The 20,790-nt window shown below is 38.0% G+C and overlaps 1 protein-coding gene across 10 annotated transcripts in view; it reads left to right on the top strand.

Moving 5' to 3' along the window:
- Positions 1–55: 55 nt before the first annotated feature.
- CEP112 (centrosomal protein 112) overlaps positions 56–20,790 on the top strand; it is a 312,867-nt gene continuing 292,132 nt past the window's right edge. For 7 of the 10 annotated variants that reach the window (XR_005554525.1, XR_005554526.1, XR_005554524.1 and 4 more), the window contains exons 1-4: positions 57–356; positions 2,799–2,942; positions 9,596–9,786; positions 10,830–10,999. Coding sequence is in view for 6 of the 10 variants with exons in the window: in XM_039325512.1 (XP_039181446.1) it covers positions 2,843–2,942; positions 9,596–9,786; positions 10,830–10,999 (461 nt within the window). In the remaining 4 variants the exon portion in view is untranslated. Of the gene's footprint in view, positions 357–2,798; positions 2,943–9,595; positions 9,787–10,829; positions 11,000–20,790 lie in introns of all 10 variants that reach the window. The other 3 variants (XR_005554527.1, XM_039325516.1, XM_039325511.1) reach the window with 1 other exon arrangement.

The raw sequence follows: 20,790 nt of genomic DNA, 5'->3' as shown, positions 1-20,790 counted from the left end.
AGCGGAAATCATTTGGGTCTGCTCGCCACTTCCTCACTGAGAAAGAGAGAGCGTTTGGATGGGCTCCTAGCAGCGGTTGCGTCCCTCCTGGATTTCCTCTTCAGGCCTGAAGCGCAGCCTTTGGAGGCGCGGGGCTTTTCCCAGTCTCATGTATCCCCCTCGCAGCGGGAGGAGGAGGAGGCGTAGCCGTGTCGGTAGCGAGGGTTTGGGAGGCTCCGAGACAGTTCGGTTCCCCTTTTCCGTCCCACTCCTTTGGACCTCTTGGCAATTTCATCCCTGAGTGAAGTGTTTGTGCTAATTCCTTCCCTCCGTGGGAAGCTGGTGCCCAACGCCTCCGAAATCGTGGACTGCGTGAGGTAAACGGGGCTATATTGTCAGGAAGGTGGGGTGAAGAGCCAAAGATTGCAGGTTTCCCGTGTGAGGAAATGCGCACATGACTGAGGTTCGGTATTGCTATCCCGCGAACTTAGTGGGTCTGAGTGATTTGGCGTACTGAACCACAAATTAGCCGAACACATTTCAGCCTATGTGAACTATAATTGGATGTGGTTCAGTGGGTTGTGAACACACACACATGCACACATCCTGATTTACTGAGTCATGGGGGAGGTTATAGTACAAACCCAGCTAGAGGTACAAACTTTTGAGTGAGCATGAAATAATTCAGAACTAAAAGAGTTATGCTACATGCATTTTCATAGAACTAAGAGGATCATAGCTGTAGCGTTTTTGCTGGAAACAGTGGCTTCTCCCCCTACGATTGGAAAATTCTAAACAACTCTTATACATATTTATACTGAGAAAAAAAGCTCCTTATGAATTAGGATTAACTGTATTTAAGATTGCATTAGTAATTTTTGGGGTTGTGATCACATTTTCTATGCTCGGTTCACTACAGATTGGGAATGACTGGTAATGATTTATTTCCATGGTTTTTGTGATGATTTGATAATTAAAATAGCATTGACGTACTATTGAAATGTGTTTGAAAGTGTTGTAGGTAACACAGACTTGTGATATTTTGATTGGACTGCTGAAAGCAAATTCTCTGGAATGGTCCAAAGAGAAAATTTCCATGAGTTTATGAGTACTTCTTTTTGTTACATCTAGGTATTTTTGTAATCGTCTTCAGATTCTGTTCTGTGGGGGACTTGAAGACCATCACAAAAATATCTTAAGTGTAACAGTGTGAGTTAATGTCCTGCATTTAATACAAGTAGTCCTCAACTTACAACAATTCATTTAGTGCAGTGTTTCTCAACCTTGACAATTTTAAGGGATGTGGACTTCAACTCCCAGAATTCCACAGCCAGCATTGCTGGCTGTGGAATTCTAGGAGTTGAAGTCCACATGCTTTAAAATTCTCAAGGTTGAGAAACACTGATTTAGTGACTATTCAAAGAAAGTGAAAAAAATGACTCATGTCCATTTTTCACATTTATAACAGTTGCAGAATCCCTGTGATTACATGATCAAAATTCAAATGCTTGGCAACTGGCATGTATTTATGATGGTTGCATGTCCTAGGCACAGGTCGGCAACCTGCAGCTCCGGAGCCTCATGCGGCTCTTTGAGCCTTCCCCTGTGGCTCCCAGCCTCCTCTGCCATTTGCAGAGAGAGACAGAGACAGAGAGAGGCACTTGCGCTTCCCAGCTTCTCTCTCTCTCTCTCTCTCTCTCTCTCTCTCTCTCTCTCTCTCTCTGTCTCTCTCTCTCTCTCTCTGTGTGTGTGTGTGTGTATAAAAGAGAGTGCACTCACGGTGTTCTCCGAGGAGCTGAAAAGCTTATTGGGCGGAGCTCCTCCCTTTGCTGCGTCTCTGCAGGAAGCAGGAAGGGCAGGAGAGAGCTAGCTAGCCCAGCTATGCTGGCTCAGGAATTCTGGGAGTTGAAGTCCATGAGTCATAAAAGAGCCGAGGTTGAGTGCTTCCTTTTAGGAGAGATGAATTATCTTTTAATTTATGAATGCTATATTTTATGAGTTTTGCTCTATTGAAAATATAAAATAATTCTGGATTAAACATTTATGGTGTTTGTACTGTCAGCCATGCTTAGTATCTGCTGATCAACTAAGGCAGTGTTTCTCAACCTTGACAATTTTAAGGCATGTGGACTTCAACTCCCAGAATTCCACAGCCAGCATTGCTGGCTGTGGAATTCTGGGAGTTGAAGTCCACATGCCTTAAAATTGTCAAGGTTGAGAAACACTGAACTAAGGGTATGTTGTTGGTGGATTCATTGTATTTTCTGTATCCCTCCTTTTCTCTCTCCCTATTCTGAAAGGTATAAAGCAGTGGTTCTCAACCTTTTTAATGCCGCGACCCCCCCCCAACCGGTCGTAAGTCGAAGACTACTCACCCGGTCGTAAGTCGAGGACTACTCAACTGGTGCAGCACTGTTTGCAGAATGGGACTTTTGGCAGCCTCAGCAGGGCAGAGACAGCCTGGACAATTCCTATTGGCTTTTGAAAGCCAATAGAATTAGACTCTATTCAAGAGAGTCTATTCTATTGGCTTTCAAAAGCCAATAGAATAAAAGGGAGTAGCACAGCTAAGGAAAAGGGGAAAAAATGGCAGACTGTGTTGTTTGGCGACCCCCGTGAAATGGTCGTTCGACCCCAAATGGGGTCCCGACCCACAGGTTGAGAACCACTGGTATAAAGGGAGAAGGACAAAAAATATTTATTTCCTGAGGAGAAATATTTTGTGTGATGTTTGATGCCCTTTTAAAGTTATGAATACAGTGATAGCATTCTATATTTTTGATATAATATGGTCCTGTCTTTCTGAACATTTTTTTCAGTATCTTGAATAACACATCTGTACATAGTTTATTGACTGAGCACAATGAGCAGTGAAGAAGAAGCATGGGAGAAATTGGATTCAGAATTTGACCATTATGTTGTGGATATGAAGTCTTATGTTTTAAAACTACCTCATAAATCAGGTAAATAATTAGACAATTGATGCATTTCACATTTTCCATTATATAAAAGCATAACTAAGTAAAGTAAGTAATAATATTTAACTTTTAAAATTACTGGAATACACGATTTGGAAGAAACTTACATGCTAGCAGATATACAATTTTTCCTTTATATTTTCAGTGCAAAACACAAAAATAGAATAAAATGTTTTTGAGATACAGAGAATTCAATTTTCAGTTGATAATTTAGAAAATATTTTCTTTGATGATGTGACGTTGGCTCCAGGTATGGTGAGAGGTCCAGTGTTTTAGTGAAGGTGCGTGTATACACACACACACACACACACACACACACACACACACATTCCTTTTAATCTTGGGATATCCACATAGGTATCTCTAAAAACTGTTCAAAGCAGATAGAGATTTTCTGCCATTGTAGAAAAAAAGAGAAAGGTTTATGGAAACAGTACTAATCGTATCTCCTGGAAAGAGAGAGGAACCAAATTAATTGCCATGATACCCTTTGCTTTAGCAAGAACCTGATGTAACTGAACTGTTCTAGTACTACAATACTGTCAAGTATTCAAATTCTCTAAGAGATTGCCTGCGATATTTAAATAAAAAAAATGTATTGGTAGAGGAAAAATTTTGGTAAAGAAAAACAACCTTCATCTTTCACTATGTTTTCGTATAATGTTATTGTCCAATAATTTTTTTATTGTCCGTAATTGGCTGGTACTGAGTAAATGGGAGACAGAATAGAATAACTCCACTGCCAAGTTAGAAATTATGAGAAAGATAGCTTCAATTTAATTTTAATTTCAGTAGTGATAATTTAGTTTGTCAGTTTGAGATAGTGCCAGTGAGATTTTAGAATGTATTTGTCTAGTCTCAAAATAAATATAGAAGAAATTATGCCACTTCTAACCAAGTAAACTGGTTGCTGCATGTGATGGTAATGTGAAATAATAACAGGGTGTTTGTTTGTTTTTTAAAAAGAACATACTGACTGAAGACCTGAGGAAACAAGAACTACAGGTCTAAGGAAGTCTGAGGAAATATATATTTTGCAATGGGCAAAAAAAAAATAGAAACAATAGAGGAAGTTCATAAAATATTATTATACAGAAAAAATAAATTAGTATGAAATGATACTGGTCAAAATGATTGCCAAATTCTAGGCAATGAACAAAGTGGCACTAATGATAGAATATGAAGTATAGAAACTCCAACATGGAACATATGACTCAGTTACTGACAAAAAGGGATATTTAGGAAGAAAGCACAAAAATAATATTACTTCAAATCAACCAGGTTTACAGATTTAAAGGAACAAAGCAGGCTGAGAAAATTGGAGATGAAAAAAAAAGAGCCGCAGAGAGAAATAAAAACTGCAGTTTTTACATGGAGTGAGAGATATAAGTACTCTATGTTAACATGCAAATGTTGCGGTTTCAGGTTCAGTTGAAAGCCTTTTGCTTTCTATAAGGAGTTTATCATTTATTAGCTTTTCCATGGACTTTTGAACAGTTATAAGCTGAGAGATAAGGACTTCAAGAAATTAATTCCAAATTTGATTTCAATGCGCTCTATGAAAAACGAACTGCTTTACCGTTATTTAAGAAAACTGTAAACAGAATTTATAAAGGAGGCTTTTTTTAAAAAAAATGCTTTGTTCATACAAAACACTTTGTTTTATATGGTATTTCAAATATAGTGCAGTTATAAAAAGTGATAGAGCAAGGAAGGTGGTCAAAAGATGGTGGAACTGCAACTCCAGAAAATTCTGATTAAAATGGATTATCTGTACTCCTTTTCAGTCAGCAATCAGGCCTGGATATAGTACAGACTTGGCATTGGTTGCACTGTTAGATCTGGCAGGAGCGGGATGGTACATCCATCCTTGCTCCTCTTGACCTTTCTGTGGCTTTTTTCATTACTGTCGACCACAGTATTCTTTTGGGCCAACTTAGGGAAGTGGGGGTGGGTGGCACAGACTTTTGCTGGTCTACTACCTTTCTCCAAGACCAGTCCCAATTAGTTTTGATAGGAGATGAGAGGTGCAGTTCCACAGCCCCTACTTTGTAGGTGTGCAGGACTCAATGCTCGCTCTCCTCCTTTTTGACATGTAACTGTTGAATGAGATCATCTATCACCATTGGATGAAGTGTCATCAGAATGCTGATATATACCTCCATCCTGGGTGAAGTGAGTGAAATAGATGTTCTTTTGCAGTGTCTGAGTTAAGGGGATCTGGATAGGGAACAACATGCTTCAGCTGAACTTTGGTAAAGTGGAGTGGTTGTGGGTGGGTGAGGAGTACTCTGTTTATCATCTTTGGTCTTGGATGGTTTTTCCTTACCTCAGACAGGTGCGTAATCTAGGGGCCCTCCTGGACTCATGGCTCTTGCTCGAAGAGCAGATAACAGTCGTGACTAGGAGAGCCTTTGCTCAACTTCATGTTGTGTGCCAATTATACCCATTCTTGGGTAGGGAGGCTCTTTGCTCAGTCACTCACACTCTGGTCATCTCCTATCTGGACTAATGCAATGTGCTCTAGATGGGGTTATCCTTGAAAAGTATCCATAAACTTCAGCTAGTACAGAATGAGGCTGTGTGAGCTGTTGTGGGTGCCCCAAGAACAGTGCATGTAACATCTCAGCTGCACAAGCTGCATTGGGGACTGGTTTGTGTCTGGATCCAATTTAAGATGTATTTATGATTTTTAAAGCCCTATGTGGCATGGGACCAGATTCCCAATGGAACTGTCTTTATCCCATTATATTGGTCCATCCCACCCAGTCAGCCAAGGAAAGTATCTGCAGACCCAGTCGGTTAAAGAATTGCAATTGGCAGGGCCCAAGAAAAGAGCATCCTCTGCCATTGGCTCCTGCCCTTTGGAACCTTCTCCCCCCAGAGATGAGGCAGGCCCAACCCTCCTAATATTTTGTAAATGCTTGAAGACCTTGCTCTGTTAACTTGCTTGGGGCCCACAGAGAACTAGCTAATACTCAGGAGCCCCTCCTCCACCTTTTTAATCTTGAATTTTAACTATTCCTATGTTTAATTGTTTTTATTATATATCGTTTTTATATATAAATTATTATTTTGTCTATTTGTACACTGCCCAGAGTTGGTCTATGAGGAGATGGGTAGTTTTTAAATATGATATATAAATAATGTGGTAGACAGTTTGGAGAACACTAACCTGCCTAAGTTAAATTTATTTTTATTTTTAATTTATTTTATGGGATAAAAGATAAGAATGAAAGAATAAAAATTAAGGAGCTCAATGCAGTGATGAGATCAGTTGGATAGAGAGCAATCATTGGCAAATCTGCGGTAAATAAAAGGAATTATTATTTAGTTCAACTTGAAAGAGTGGTACACAAAGAGAACAACTTTTTGTTTGGAAAAACTGTTAAATTCCCAGAATCTTCAGAGGAAAAAGATGTAGTAGTTAAATGTAGCAAAAAGAAGCTGATTGTTATTTGAAGAGGCCAGTAACAAAAACTAGAGATGTACAATGTTTAGATCCAAAGGAGTCTCTTCTCTGTACTTGTTGGCTGTTCTTTAAAAGCACCACAACTGTTCTGTAGCTCACATGGTAGTTGCACAGCTCTGGAAAAATATGTGTTTGAGTTAAGAAGTCATTAAGGAGGCAGTAGCAGAATTTGACCATGTGTTGCTTTTGCTGCTCTGTGCCTGACCCTTAACATTCTTAACTCAAATGTATATTTTTCTGAGCCCCCGTGGTTAGCATGTGAGCCCAGGAAAAGGTGCTTTAAAAAGCATTCATCGGCTATTAAGAAGGTGTCCATTCTGAATCTAAAATACCTTTGCCTGCATAGGATGTGAACACTGCACCCTTGGATAGAGAATGCTCATTTAGATTGTATCTAAATATCACAGATGACAGGTAACTATAGCTATTTTGACTTTTCTCTGCACCAGTGGAGGATATTGCATCCCTTCCATGCTTTTGCTATTTGAGGGAAAGTAATGAAGCAATTATGATACAATGTACAAATATGCGAATATTTCAGCAAAGAGGGTGCAATCAGCATTCTTGAGAGCAATCTTGCATGTTCCCCAATGCGTTCCTACTGTAGCTTTAAGAATGGAATTGGAAGAACGGAGGTTAGATCTATATTGTTATTTTTAGATACTGGCTGAAATTAGTATTTAATTTAGCCACCTTAGTTGCTCTGATAGCAAGAGATAACTTCTGTTCTTTGTGGAAAACAGGCATTAGAAATAAATCGACTCTTTCCTCGGATGCCCTGCAATCATTGGGATACATGCCAAAAATATTGAACATACCGTGTTTCCTGGAAAATAAGACCTATCCTAAAAATAAGCCCTAGCTTGATTTTTATGAGTGCCCCTAATATAAGTCCTACCCCCCAAAATAAGCCCTGGTTGTACGAGATGGGGCGAGGCGCACACATAAAAATCAAGCTGGTTTGGGGGGTGGAGCTGCCCTGTGTACCCTGCACTTGCTTACCTTAGGTCCGCCGCAGCCAGGCCACCCATATCCTGACACCTGTCGTGCTACTGCCTGAGTTCTTTTGCAGCCACTTGCGGCCGCATTCCACATGGAGCATCATGCTGGTGCCGCTGCTCATGGCAGGAGGCTGCGTGGTGCATTGCACCATGGCGGACAGGAGCGGCGGCACCGATGTGATGTGCCACATGGCCTCCTGCCATGAGGAATGGCACCAGTACCATGCACCACACGACCTCCTGCCACAAGTGGCGGCACTGGCACCACGCACCATATAGCGTCCGGCTGCAAGCTGCACCGGTGCCAGGCACCATGTGGCCACAGAATAATTCGAGCAGCAGTGCGACAGGTCTTGGGGACTGGAGGCCTGGCTGTGGCGGTCCTAAGGTAAGTGGGTAAGACATTCCCTAAAAATAAGACTTGTTGCCTCTTTTGGTTTTATTTTCGGGGAAACACAATAAAATGAACATCAAAAGGCAGCAAGTGATTATTAAAGATCCAAAGTGATTTAAAATGTGGCGTTTATTCCCATAATGCTACTTAGATTCCATACTTTTTGAGCCTAGTTCAGCATCACCCATCTTGAATTACCATACTGTTCTCCAAGGTTATGTTTCTCCTCTTTCTCTGTCTCTCTCTGTCTCTGTCTCTCTCTTGTCTCTCTCACACACACTTGACTCCTTGAAATAGATTTGCTTTTTTTTCTTACTAGTGTTAAAAAAATTCCTTCTAATAGATATTGTTTATAATTGATTTAAGATGTTAATTTCTTGATTAGTGCAGGATTTCCAATAAAACATTTCCCTCCTCACAATTTCATATTAGTATTAGTCTATAATGTGAATTTCTCATATGAATTCGTGGGGGTCAAAATGTATTTGCTTCCCTGTGCCTAATTCCTTTGAATGTTGAAAGAGTCATTCATTGCTTACTGAAGTGACATAAGAATTTGTCTAATTTTCAAAGGAATCACACTTTAGCCATCTAAACAAGCCCAGAAATAATTATTTTCTTTTCACATGAATAGATACATTAAAATAAAAACCCAATGATAGAACTAAAAATTTTGTAAGTTAAAGATGCCATCCTGATCAGGAAACCTGAATTTAACTGAAGAAAATTAAAAAAAAAACATTATCTTGTCACGGAAACTTTATTAGTAGTTTATCCCCTTGTATAAAATAACAATAGGAATATATCATGTATCAATATAAAGTTTATAGTTATTTAATTATTAAAATAAATATAACCTCTAAATTACAGGTAGTCCTTGACTTACCTCAGTTTGTTATAACAGCACTGAAAAAAGTGTCTTATGATCTGTTTTTCACACGACTGTTGTAGCCTCCCCATGGTCACGTGATCAAAATTGGGATGCTTGGCAATTGGTTCATATTTATGACCATTGCAGTATCCCAGGATCATGTTATCAGCTTTTATGACTTTCTGGCAAGCAAAGTCAATGGGGAAGCCAGATTTACTTAACAACTGTTAAGTGTTACTAACTTAACAAGTACAGTGATTCACTTAACAGCTGTGGCAAGAAAGATCATAAAATGAGCAAAACTCAACAAACGTCTTGCTTAGCAACATAAATGTTGGGCTCAATTGTTGTAAGTCGAGGATTACCTGTAATCTGTATTGTAGGAGGGATTTCAGTGATATTATCTTAGGTCTGCAGAACTAGAAGAACCACATTGATAAATTAAAAATAATTGTGGACTGCAAAGGAATATCTGGTGTCCTGATTGACTGTTTGCTGGTTAGCAGAGTGGCAGCAGTGAGTCATTGGAGGCACTTGGCAGCATGTATTTTGGGATGGCAGCTTTGATGAATGTACTGAAATTTTCAAAAATGCCAGCAGGTGGCACAATCCATAAGGTGGATTGCAAGTTGCAGGTCTGCTCTAGAGTCAGGAGATTAAGGCATTATGTTTTACAAATTTGAAGATTTTCCTTTGCCTGTTTTGCCAATTAATTTAAAAATGTGTAGCACACTATTTTCTTTGATTTTTTTTTAAAAAGAGTCCTTATTTAGAAGTAAATGTATTCAGGCTCTCAGCATCTTAATGTTTCTTGTATTATTAGGTACTTAAGGATAATATTCTGCATAATATTTTAAGCAGTAGGCTTATTTCGTAATTTTTATCTTTTGTCTTCTTCAGAACGTTACAGATGTGCTGTTTGGATTAAAAAACTTTGTGAGCCTTCAGGTGCTGGTACAGGAATTGTTGGTAGAAAGAATAGAAACTTATATGCAAAACTGCTTCTTCATATGCTAAAGCGAGGAGTGCTGGAAGGACCATTTACACAAAAACCTGAATCAGGCATATTGAAAACACTTCCATCATACATGGTAAATATATAATTCTTTGCTACAGTTTAAAATTGGTATTTTTCATATTTCTATTTATGGGAAGAGAGAAATGATTAAGGTTTGTTTTATTTATTAATCCAATTTATATGGCTGCCCTGTTATTCAAAAACTGTGGGTAATGAACAATCCCTTCACCTTGAGAATTAGGCTAAAAGAAATAAATTAAAACTGCTTTGAGGCACAATAAAAATGCAAAACTACTAGATTCATTTGCCCATGTCAGAGCTCCCATAATAATGTCCCAAACCAATGCCTGGGTTTACTCTAGATGCTTAGTTGAATAATACATCACAGGATGATATTACCACTAATTTAGAACAAAATAGTATTAACATTAAGAACTAAAATATGATTTAGCACTGTTAAACATGATAAGATGCATAAAGAAAATTGAGGGCAAGGAAAGATAGCAAGGATGCTGTGCATGACCTTGTTGCAAACAACTGTAAAACAAATCTGAAGTATAAGGAGGTTACATGGCTATTAATTGCTGTTATATTCTGGAGGTTATTTCAGTAATTTTAATAACATCTGCAGTTTTTCTTAAATCTTGATCTGATGAGAGATGTTGAACACAGAATTCATAGGATTCATCAGGGAAAGTTTGAGTTTCAGGACACATAGTATGAAAAGATATGAGCCAAAGATTTTACTTCTGCAATATCAAAGCAGACAGAGCTGCATGTTTTTGAATATGCCTCAGTTTATTGATATTACAGTATGGTCATGACAGTTGTAAGAGATTCAGGTATCCTAATAGGGAAGTTTGTAAAATATATATCCTGTATACATTTGAATAAATTTCTGATTTAAACTTGCAACAAAAGGTATATTAATTGGAAACTGAGATGAGCTACTGTGTCAAGACCTCAGGTCATATATTATACTAAATGATGGTTTGTTGAATAAGTCATGACTACCTAGTATTTAGAGTTATTGTGGAATTTATTAAACAAAGTAAGGATTATTTCTGGAAACTTACATTGTGAAACATGTTTCAATATTCTCTTCTGAAAATCTAGTCAATCTATTTTGATGAACCAAGTTCAAAAAGAGCTTGGAGTAACATGCCAGAAGATTTACGTGACTGGGTCATGGAAGAATTGGGCCAAAGTGACTATAAACCAGATGAATCCTGGAAACTTTCCTTTAAAGAAGAGTCTGCTTTGGTTAGCACACCATCTAAACAAAGGTAAAAATTGGAGATGTAATAATAAATGCTAGACTGATGTTCTTTATATTTTCAAAATGAGTAATTTTTAAAATAGATCATGGTTGTAGTTTATCTTTTGAGAGACTTGATTTTTTCTGATGTAGTAGATTGGCCTTTGTTATTTAATAGGACATCAGCTTATTAAGATGGCTTCATTTGTACTTAATGGCTTGTCCTTACTATTTGGTGGTTACATTTCTTTTTTCAGTACCATGCTTCATTTTTGCCTAAGTAATTGTGTTTTTACTGTCAGTTAACTGTCATGTTTACATGATAAAAAGTTCAACGCAAACAATATGAGTGTCAGTTTGTTCTAGCGGTTAAGGCACCAGGCTAGAAACCAGGAGAGCATGAGTTCCAGTCCCGCCTTAGCTATGAAAGCGAGCTGGGTGACCCTGGGCCAGTCACACACTTTCAGCCCAACTTACCTCACAAGGTTGTTGTGGGAAAAATAGGAGGAGGAAAGTGTGTTGGATATGTTTGCCGCCTTGAGTTATTTGTAAAAATAATAAAGGTGGGATACAAACAAACAAAAAAACAAATAAGATAGGAGTGGATCACCTGCAGCCTTCAACTCCTTCTGTAGCTTTTGAAACCTTCAGAATTTAGTGATGGAACATCTGAATATCAGTGTCACAGTTCATGACAATTGAAGTTGGAATTATGTGACATAGGTATTGATTGATTATGTGTCATCAAGTTGGTGTTGACTCTTTGCAACCACATAGATAAATTTTCTTCCTGACAATCTGATTCTAACCTAGTCTTTCAGGTCTTCCAGTCGTGAATATTTCCATTGCTGCTGTAATTGAGTCTAATCACTCCTGTTGTCCTCTTCTCTTTCCTTTTACCTTTCTTGCTATAACAGTCTTTTTTTAGAGAACTGTCTAATGCAGTGGTGATGAATCTATGGCACAGGTGTCAGAGGCGGCACTCAGAGTCCTCTCTGTGGGCATGTGCACCATCGCCCCAGTCCTAGGCCTTCAGCTGGGTTTTATAAAACCTTTTCGCTTTAGGCCTCCGCCACTTGTGTGCAAAAAAAAAAAAAAAAAAGGTTCAATCAGTCAATTTCAACTTCTTGCGGGAAAAAAAAAATCTTGCAAAGTTGAAATTGATTGATTGAACTTTTTAGTCCCACCCAGTCTGCCGTTACCACCGCAGCCACGCCCACCCAATGGGCCATGCTCACCCAATTGGCCATGCCCACCCAATGGGCCACACCCACCCAATGGGCTACACCCACCCGGCACTCAACGATGCATAAGTGGGTTTTGGGTTACAGTTTGGGCACTCAGTCTCTAAAAGGTTCACCATCACTGGTCTAATGTGTTAGATAATTTGAGATTGGTCATTTCAACCTCTAGTGGGGACTCTGGGTTGAATTGTTCAGCAATCCTTTTTTGTTTTGTTTTCTTGCCTGTCTATGGTAGTTTCAGGAGTCTTATTTTATTTATAAATTGTACTTAGGAGGCCACCCACCTCAGAGAACTTCACTCTGAACAGTGCACAATAAAATCATAAAATAACAATACTAAATCAGAATGCCATTAAAATGTTGATGTTAAAAAAAGACTGGATGATATCACTGGACATTATGAACAAATATTCTTCAACACCAAAATTTAAAAATTGAAAGCTTGTTCCTTTATTGTTGATGGTTGATTCTAAAAGGCCGAAGTTATCTATCACATTGATGTTTCAATTATAAATTCTAAAGCTGGTTGCCATATTTGCCAATAGTTTGGTCTTCTTTATATTTAATCTTAGTCCCATTTTTTTCATTATGCTCCTTGACTTTTATTAATAAACCTTGCAGCGCCTTTGCATTTTTGTCTGTTAGAATAGTATCATCAGCATCGTACAGGATAATATGCTTCTTCTTTCAACTTTAAATTTAGACTAAAGGTAGTCCTTGGCTAAGAACTGTAATTAGGACCAAAATTTCCATTGCTAAATGATATGGTTATAAAAGTGTGGTGTCATGTGATTGCATCACTTAACAACAACACTTTTGGCAGTCCCAGTTGTTGTATTTAACTGAATCCCACAGGTCGTTAGGGAAGGATTCACCCTGATCCGAGCCATTTGTAGCTTGGTCCCTCCCAGCCCTGAACTTCTGTAAGGTAAGGGACTCCCCCCATCTACTTATCCTCCCCCTCACAATCTCTGCCCTTTTCACTCTCTGCCTACCTGCAGATGCCAGCTGCTCCCAGTGCCCAGACAAGATAAAGTGTTTGGTTATACTGTATAGTACAGGATGATGGTGTGAATGGACATCTTACTTTAAAATCATATAGGGAAATTGAAAATGCATTAATCAGTGCTTGGAAAACCCTTTTCCAAAAGTTTGCCAGTAATTTTTTTGGAGGCTCATGTAGAAACTATTAGAACCATAGCTTACTGAACTAAATGAAGGAAAACAACAAATGGAAAATGTTAAGCAGCAATTACATTAAGTAAAGTACATTTTTTCTTTTGTTTTTCCAGTGCTGAAGGACTAGTGTTTTAGGAACAAGAAGGGCGGAGAATAATTTTCTCTTGTCCAATTACCAATTTCCATTTAATAGTTGTGTAATTCAGTGGAAGGTCAATGGAAGATGGCCATTCAAAAATATTAAACCGTCTCATTGAAATTAATAATTATTTCTTCCCAGAACCCATAATCATTTTGTGATAATGCAAAAATATATGTTTTAATGAGGCAGAGAGAAATTTAAATTTCTAGATTCTAATACAAATTAAAATAACTACATAGTTACAAAAATAATATCACTATGGCACAAAAGTGATGGATACTGGAACTTTAATTTATGTGTATTAGGGTATTATAACTGCAGTGTGAATGCATATATTAAAGTTGAACCTTCCGGCATTTTTTTGTTGTTGTTCAAAGGTGCTAATGTGGAAAAATGTGTCTATTGGAAAAAAAATTACAGTAAGAGGATGCTAACTCTTGATTATTCTTTTGGGATGATCTAAGCTTCTTGCTTTTAAAAAGATATTATACATCCTGTATCTTTCACATTTGTATTTTTGTATGGACCTTTGGGTTTTTTTTTTTTTAAATAAAGCAAAATGACATGCTTAAATCTGTTTCTTTAATGAACTTTAATAGTTTGCTGCAGTTGAATTAATAAAAATAGTTGGAGGGCAGCTAGCTATTACTGGTACTCAGGGCTTTTTTTGTCATAGAACGCCCAGAACGGAGTTCCAGCACCTTTTTTTGGATGGAACCTTGTAGGGTAGGCAAGGCGGGTTGTATGACGTGTGTGAGTTCCTGCACCTTTTTTTTTTTTTTTTTTTTTTTTACAAAAAAAGCACTGCTGGTATTTGTTTCTTTGTGTAAGATGCTGAAATAAACAGCAGGTGGTAGTGGTGTACTGTAGAACAGAGAAAAGACTTCTTTGTGCTTTCTGAGAATTTTTTGAAGGAACATTGATATCCATTCCCTTTCTAGCTGGAATGATTTATTAAAATTAGTGTTTTATAAACAGTAAAATGACTATTCTAATCAATTCAAGCTATATTTCATATCAGAAGTTGTTTTGGCACACTAGAATTGTAATCTTTCTGTCATTGCTCTTTATTACTCTTCTTTTTATTTTGTTTGTGACAATGCATGTTCTATCACATTTCTCTGCAGGAATTAACAGCTGAGATTGACAGAAATATAACAGTCTGTAATTATTTTGCTATGTCACTTACTGTTCTTTTTAGAATTATGTATCTATAATTAATTCCTAATAATTTCCTGACAGCAGTGGAAATGTATAGATGCCCACTCCTAGTAATACAGAAAACCAGAACAATAGTGTAAAAGCTAGAAGGGTTTCAGCCTGAAAGATTATGTTATCCTAATACCAATATAGCTGAATTTTAGATCAGTGAAAAGAAATTTAATTGCATCTAATTGCAGTCAAATTATGACATCTTGTGGGTGTGGTTGCTCATGAAGTATATAGCAGTATTTTCTTTATAATGACTTCTCATTGGCAAACCCTTCTATTACCTGATATAAAAACTGAGTATTTTTCCTTATAAGATCTTTAAAAATACCATTTTTTTTAAAAAAAAAGGCATTTGGTCTGTATAAGCACCTTTGGAGGAGGCACATCTTTTATATTATTAAATATTCTCTTTTACTGTTATCTTGGTATTTGTGCAGAAAGTTGAAAGAAGGCTATGAATTTTTACCTAAATAAATGTGAATGTGAATAAATGTGAATGAATGTGAGCAGTGGTTCTTGATATTACGTTGTAAACTCCATCCCTTGTGGCAGGGGTGGGCTGGCATGGTGGCTGGCTTACAAATTCTGGAGTTGAAATCCACAGGTTGTAAAGTTGCCATAGTTGCCCATCCCTGCCTTGTAGGCATGCTTGTGATGTGGCAACGCACTTAAAAAATGGGGTAGAACTTGCATGGCAATATAATGCCTTTCTCCAGTTGATAAATTAAAGTTGTGCATTCTTTAAGAATGTATGTTTGGTACTCATATGAGGTCATTTTCAAGGTATGCACAGCAGTAATAATGTATGTTGGATGTCACTGGAGATTATTTTCCCTCTTTATGCTGCTGCTGTCTCGATAATTTTATCAAATAAATCATTCAGAGTATTATAGTGATTAGATGCCAGAAATACAATGTAGGCTGAATGGTCTTTTGTTGGTATTTGGTCTTTTGTTGGTACAGTATGAAAAACTACTTTGTATTTTAGTTTTTAAAGAATTCTCAAGCTCATGTGGTCTATTGGGTTATAATGCATCTAGTTCTGAAGCTAAGCAGGCCTGGATTTGGTTTAGATCTAGGTGGGAGACCATCTGAGAATCTCATGTACATTTACCAATACTATTATTTTTGTAGATATACAATGCCAAGAAAATGTTGTGGTTTAAGAAGGGAAAAGCTGTGTTTGTACCGCTGGCTGCTCTAAAATACTTTTTTGTCTTTGGATACAAAACATTTGATTACCCTAATATCTATGCCAACCTGAGCTTCTGAAAAATAGTAGATAACACATGAGAAGTAGTAAATGTATGATGAGCTCTTGCTAAAGAAAAATGACTTGTAAATAAACTTAATTCAGCATTACCTAATATTGAAAAACAATTCTTGGCACCAGAACTTGTGCATAATGGGCTACTTCACAATAATTTGTGATGATGATATGTAACTGAAATTTTGCTGGGTCTTTGAGGACTCCACTCTAAACAGCTTCCAAATTATGAGACCAATTGTTGTAATAAGATGTTAAGTAGCCCTTTTACGATTATTTCATTCTTTTTGTATACACTAAAATATGATGAAACATAGAACTCTTACCTACAAAAATATATAGTTTTATGTATATGCACATCATATAATTTTGTTTTTAATGTTTAAATAAATTTAATTCATCATGTAAGAAAAAATGGGAAATAGAATAAAATGAAACATAACTTTATTGTCACTTTACACATACATTTATCAGCATACATTAAAATGAGATTTTGTTGCATACAGCTCTCAAAAGGTAACTACCTCTAATATACACTTGCATAAACAAGGCAAAAAAATAATTATGCATATACCCACATACACACACACATATATGACCCAGAGAAACAACACAGTCTAGTTCAGATGTATACATGTGCATGGCGAGAAAAATGAATCTTGCGAGTTTACCAGATGGATGGCATAGGGAAGAAAGCTGTTGCAGAATCTGGTAGTCCTGCTAGAAATACTTTGAAACCTCCTCCCAGAGGGGAGCAACAGAAACAGATCATGAAGTGGGTGTGTGGGGTCTCTAACAGTGCTTCAAACTCTAAGCACATAGTGCAGGGGTGTCAAACTCGCAACATCACATGACGTGTCGTATTGCAACTTTTTTTCCATTGCCGGCAATGGGGTGGGTGTGATTTTGGCACAAAGCATCCGGCTGTGGGCTGGCAGTTCGACACCCCTGAATATCGGGAAGCGGGCTTCCTACAATCTTCTCAGCTGTCCTTAACACTCTCTGTATGAACCTTCTATCTGAGGCACTGCTGCCACCAAACCAGACAGTGATGCAGTTTATTAAGATGCTCTCAGTCGTGCCTCTGTAAAAAGTGGCCAGAACAGAAGAAGAAAGATGTGTTCTCCTCATCCAATGCAGGAAATGCAGGTGCTGGTTTGCATGCTTCACTAAGGATGAGGTGTGGAGAGATCAAGTCAGATTGTTAGTTATCTGCACCCCCAGATACTTAATACTGTTGACCACCTCCACAGCTGCAGCCTTGATACAGAGTGGAGTATGACTCTGCCGGCTCTTTCTAAAATCTACAATGATCTCCTTTGTTTTATCAACATTTAGAACCAGGTTACTTTCATTGCACCAGTCCACCAGAGGCCTTACCTCTTCTCTATAAGCATCTTCACTGTCATCCTCGATAAGACTCACCACTGCCGTGTCATCTGCATACTTCACAATATGATTCATATCTGATTGGGCACAGCAGTCGTGGGTCATCGAGGTGAACAGTAATGGACTCAAGACACAGCCCTGTGGGGAACCTGTACTTGAGATGGAGTTGGAAACTTTTCTTCCAACTCGCACAACCTGGGGCTTATCAGTAAAGAAATCAAGTATCCAGTTACATAAAGGAGTATTAAAACCTAACAGGCCCAGTTTGTTCACCAAATGCTGAGGAATGATTGTGTTGCACGCTGAACTAAAATCAACAAACAGCATTCGCACACGAGTATTCTTTTCCTCCAGGTGCACCAAGCTAAGATGAAGTACACAGGAAAGTGCATCATCTATAGAGTGGTTCTTCCGATAGGCACTGTAATGAGTCAAATGTAGGGGAGAAGGCTTGAAACAACATAGTGCTTTACCAATCTCTCCAAAAAATTCATCATAATGGAAGTGAGTTCAACTGTACGGTAATCATTAAGGTTGTTCAGGTTTAAATAAGGTAGCTAAGTGATGGTGAACCTTTGACACATGTGTCAAAGGTGACACTCCACAACATTTTGGGTGACACACCAGTGTTCACTAGCACTTGATGACAACCATTCCCAAAAGCAGACCTCGCTCTTGTGCGATTTTCAGAGGCAGCACAAGAATGGGGCATGGCCAGTTTTTTGCATGGCCTCCAGAATCTTAAAAAAATCATGAAAGAACAGAGAGTGCGTTCGTGCAGTTTTTGGAGTCTGTAGAGACTGTGGAAGAGCATTTCCTGAAGCTGCTTCAAGAATAAAGGCCCCATCATTTCCCCTATGCTGCGTTCATGTGTGTGAGAGGGATGAGAGGGGAGGAAGGAGTAGGGAGGAAGTAGGATGGTAGAGGAAAAGGGGAGGGGAAGAGAGTAGGAGGGGAGGAGAGAAAGAGGAGGGAAGTGGGGAAGGATTAGAGAGGGTGGACGCAGCCTGGGGGGAATGGGCAGGCTGTACCAATGGTTAGGAATTTAATTGTATTTTGTATGAATAAATGGAAAATAAAAACTTTTTTAATAATAATAATAAAAAGAATAAAGGCCCCATGTGATGTGGCACAGCCTCAGGTAAGACAGAGGGGCCTGTAAACAGGACGAGAACACTGCCCGAAGGTAAGCATCATGTAACAGATCCTGGTAGGTGCTGGCCCAGGGGGACAAAAGCAGTCTTTTTGAGTGGCAAAGGAGACACTAGGTCAGAAGTAGAGGCCCTAGATCTCTACTTAGGCCCAACCTCAATGCTGCTGCTGGGTATTGCTGCTCAGGCCTAGATGGATAGATGCGTAGAGAATTGTTTCTCTTTTGCATGGTGATGGGAGCTATGACACACTAGCAGAGTCAGGATAGGCACTTTGCCCAAAAGGTTTACCATCACTGTTTTAATTCCTCAGGCTTCTTTTGTGTTGTTATTGTTGTGGTTTTTTTGCAGTTAGGTCATATCTTTGCTTTCCTCTTGATTTCCAAAACTTTGGTATATAATACAAAAGAACATAGGCATCCAGAAAACTAATGAGTTTTGAGGAACAAAAGTAATATGTGAAGTAACCACATCATATGAACCATTGTTTCATTTTGACGATTCCATCCCTAATAATTAGATCAGACATGTTACACTTGCAACGTCACATGACGTCGCGCAACGTATCAGGACGGTTTTCCGGATGATGTGTCTGGTCTGCAAGCCGGCAGTTTGACACCCCTGAATTAGATGAATCCACCATATTCTCACCTCAAAATACAAATAGGTATCTAGTAGAAATAAATACATATATTATTGAAGTAATTGTTATTTTAAATTTACAGTAATGTGGGTTCTAGTTCTTCCTTAGTCATGAAAGCTGGCTTGGTGTCTTCGGGCCAGTAACTCCCTCTCATCCTAACTCATTTCATAGGATTGTGGTTGTACAGAGAAATATTAGCAATGTACACCACCTTGAGTTATTTATAAAAATAATAAAATGTAATCTTTTTTGATGGCTTTGAGTTAGCATTGGCTCCTGGCAACTGCCTGGACAAGTACATTTATTTTCCTTAGCAAAATTTCAGCAACGGTTTGCCATTGCCTTCTTTGTAGGACTGGGAGAATATGACTTGCTTATGGTAACCTAGCTGGCTTTGTGCTGAAGGTGGAACTAGAACTTCCAATCTCCCAGTTTTTAACCTGATGCCTTACCTATCACACCAATCTGGTTTGAATATGACATGTGGATGTAAAAAAAGTAAATATGAGAGTAAATATGAGCTGTTCGTCAGATACCTAAATTTTGCTTACCTGAACATGGGGATGCTGCAACAGAGAGAATTTTGACTCCTGCTCTTAAATCCTTTTATTCAGCATTGTCCTAATTTCAAACAGTCACTGAATGAATGAGTGGAACTGAAGGATTACTTGTACTATGTGGTCCCAAGATTCGCATTATGGAATCTTATAAATAGAACTTTACCTTCATTCAGTCTTTGTCTTCTATATATTTGGAAGTCATATTTTATTAAAAAGCAAAATTGGAGTTTGTCTATTTTAATTTATTTCTGTGCCAGATATTAATAAAAATAAGAAGTGACAGCCTTCATAGTGATATTATATTCCAGTTGCTAATTGATCCAATTATGTAGTTACATAGTTAATGTATTTATATATTTTCAAAGCTGATATAAATTTCAAAGTTCAAAAGATTCTAAAACATAGGGAAGGTAAATAAATATACATGGGAAATTTGATAAAATAATAACTCTAACATTTATGTATGCTCCTGGTTATTGAAAATTAAGGACAGTAAAAAAAATTCCACACAGATAATTTTATAGTAAGAGGGATTTCAGTATTGACTTCAGTACTGATGCATTAGAAATTCCGACTGGAGTTCATAAGAGATTTCAAATTTAATGCATAATCATGGATTCACAGATGCAAGGACAATTAAGAATCCTGTAATGAAAGGACGTTTTATTTTGGTAGCCATAAACTGAAACTATATTAGAGCCAATTTTTTTTTAAATATCAATGCTTTTTTCCACCCAAAATATTTTTCTAGAATGAAACAGATTGTAATGGTTTATGGCAGTGATGGTGAACCTTTTAGAGACTGAGTGCCCAAACTGCAACCCAAAACCCACTTATGCATCATCGAGTGCCGGGTGGGTGTGGCCCGTTGGGTGGGTGTGGCCCATTGGGTAGGCATGGCCAATTGGGTGGGTGTGGCTGCAGTGGTAACGGCAGACTGGGCGGGACTAAAAAGTTCAATCAATCAATTCCAACTTTGCACGATCTTTTTTTTCCCGTGAGAAGTTGAAATTGATTAATTGAACTTTTTTT

The sequence above is a fragment of the Crotalus tigris genome, unplaced genomic scaffold, assembly GCF_016545835.1.
Source record: "Crotalus tigris isolate CLP2741 ecotype Arizona unplaced genomic scaffold, ASM1654583v1 scf7180000024337.5909745, whole genome shotgun sequence".
Lineage (NCBI taxonomy): Eukaryota > Metazoa > Chordata > Lepidosauria > Squamata > Viperidae > Crotalus > Crotalus tigris.
Note: the sequence above shows the minus strand (reverse complement) of the source record. Positions and strands in the feature narration are given on the sequence as shown.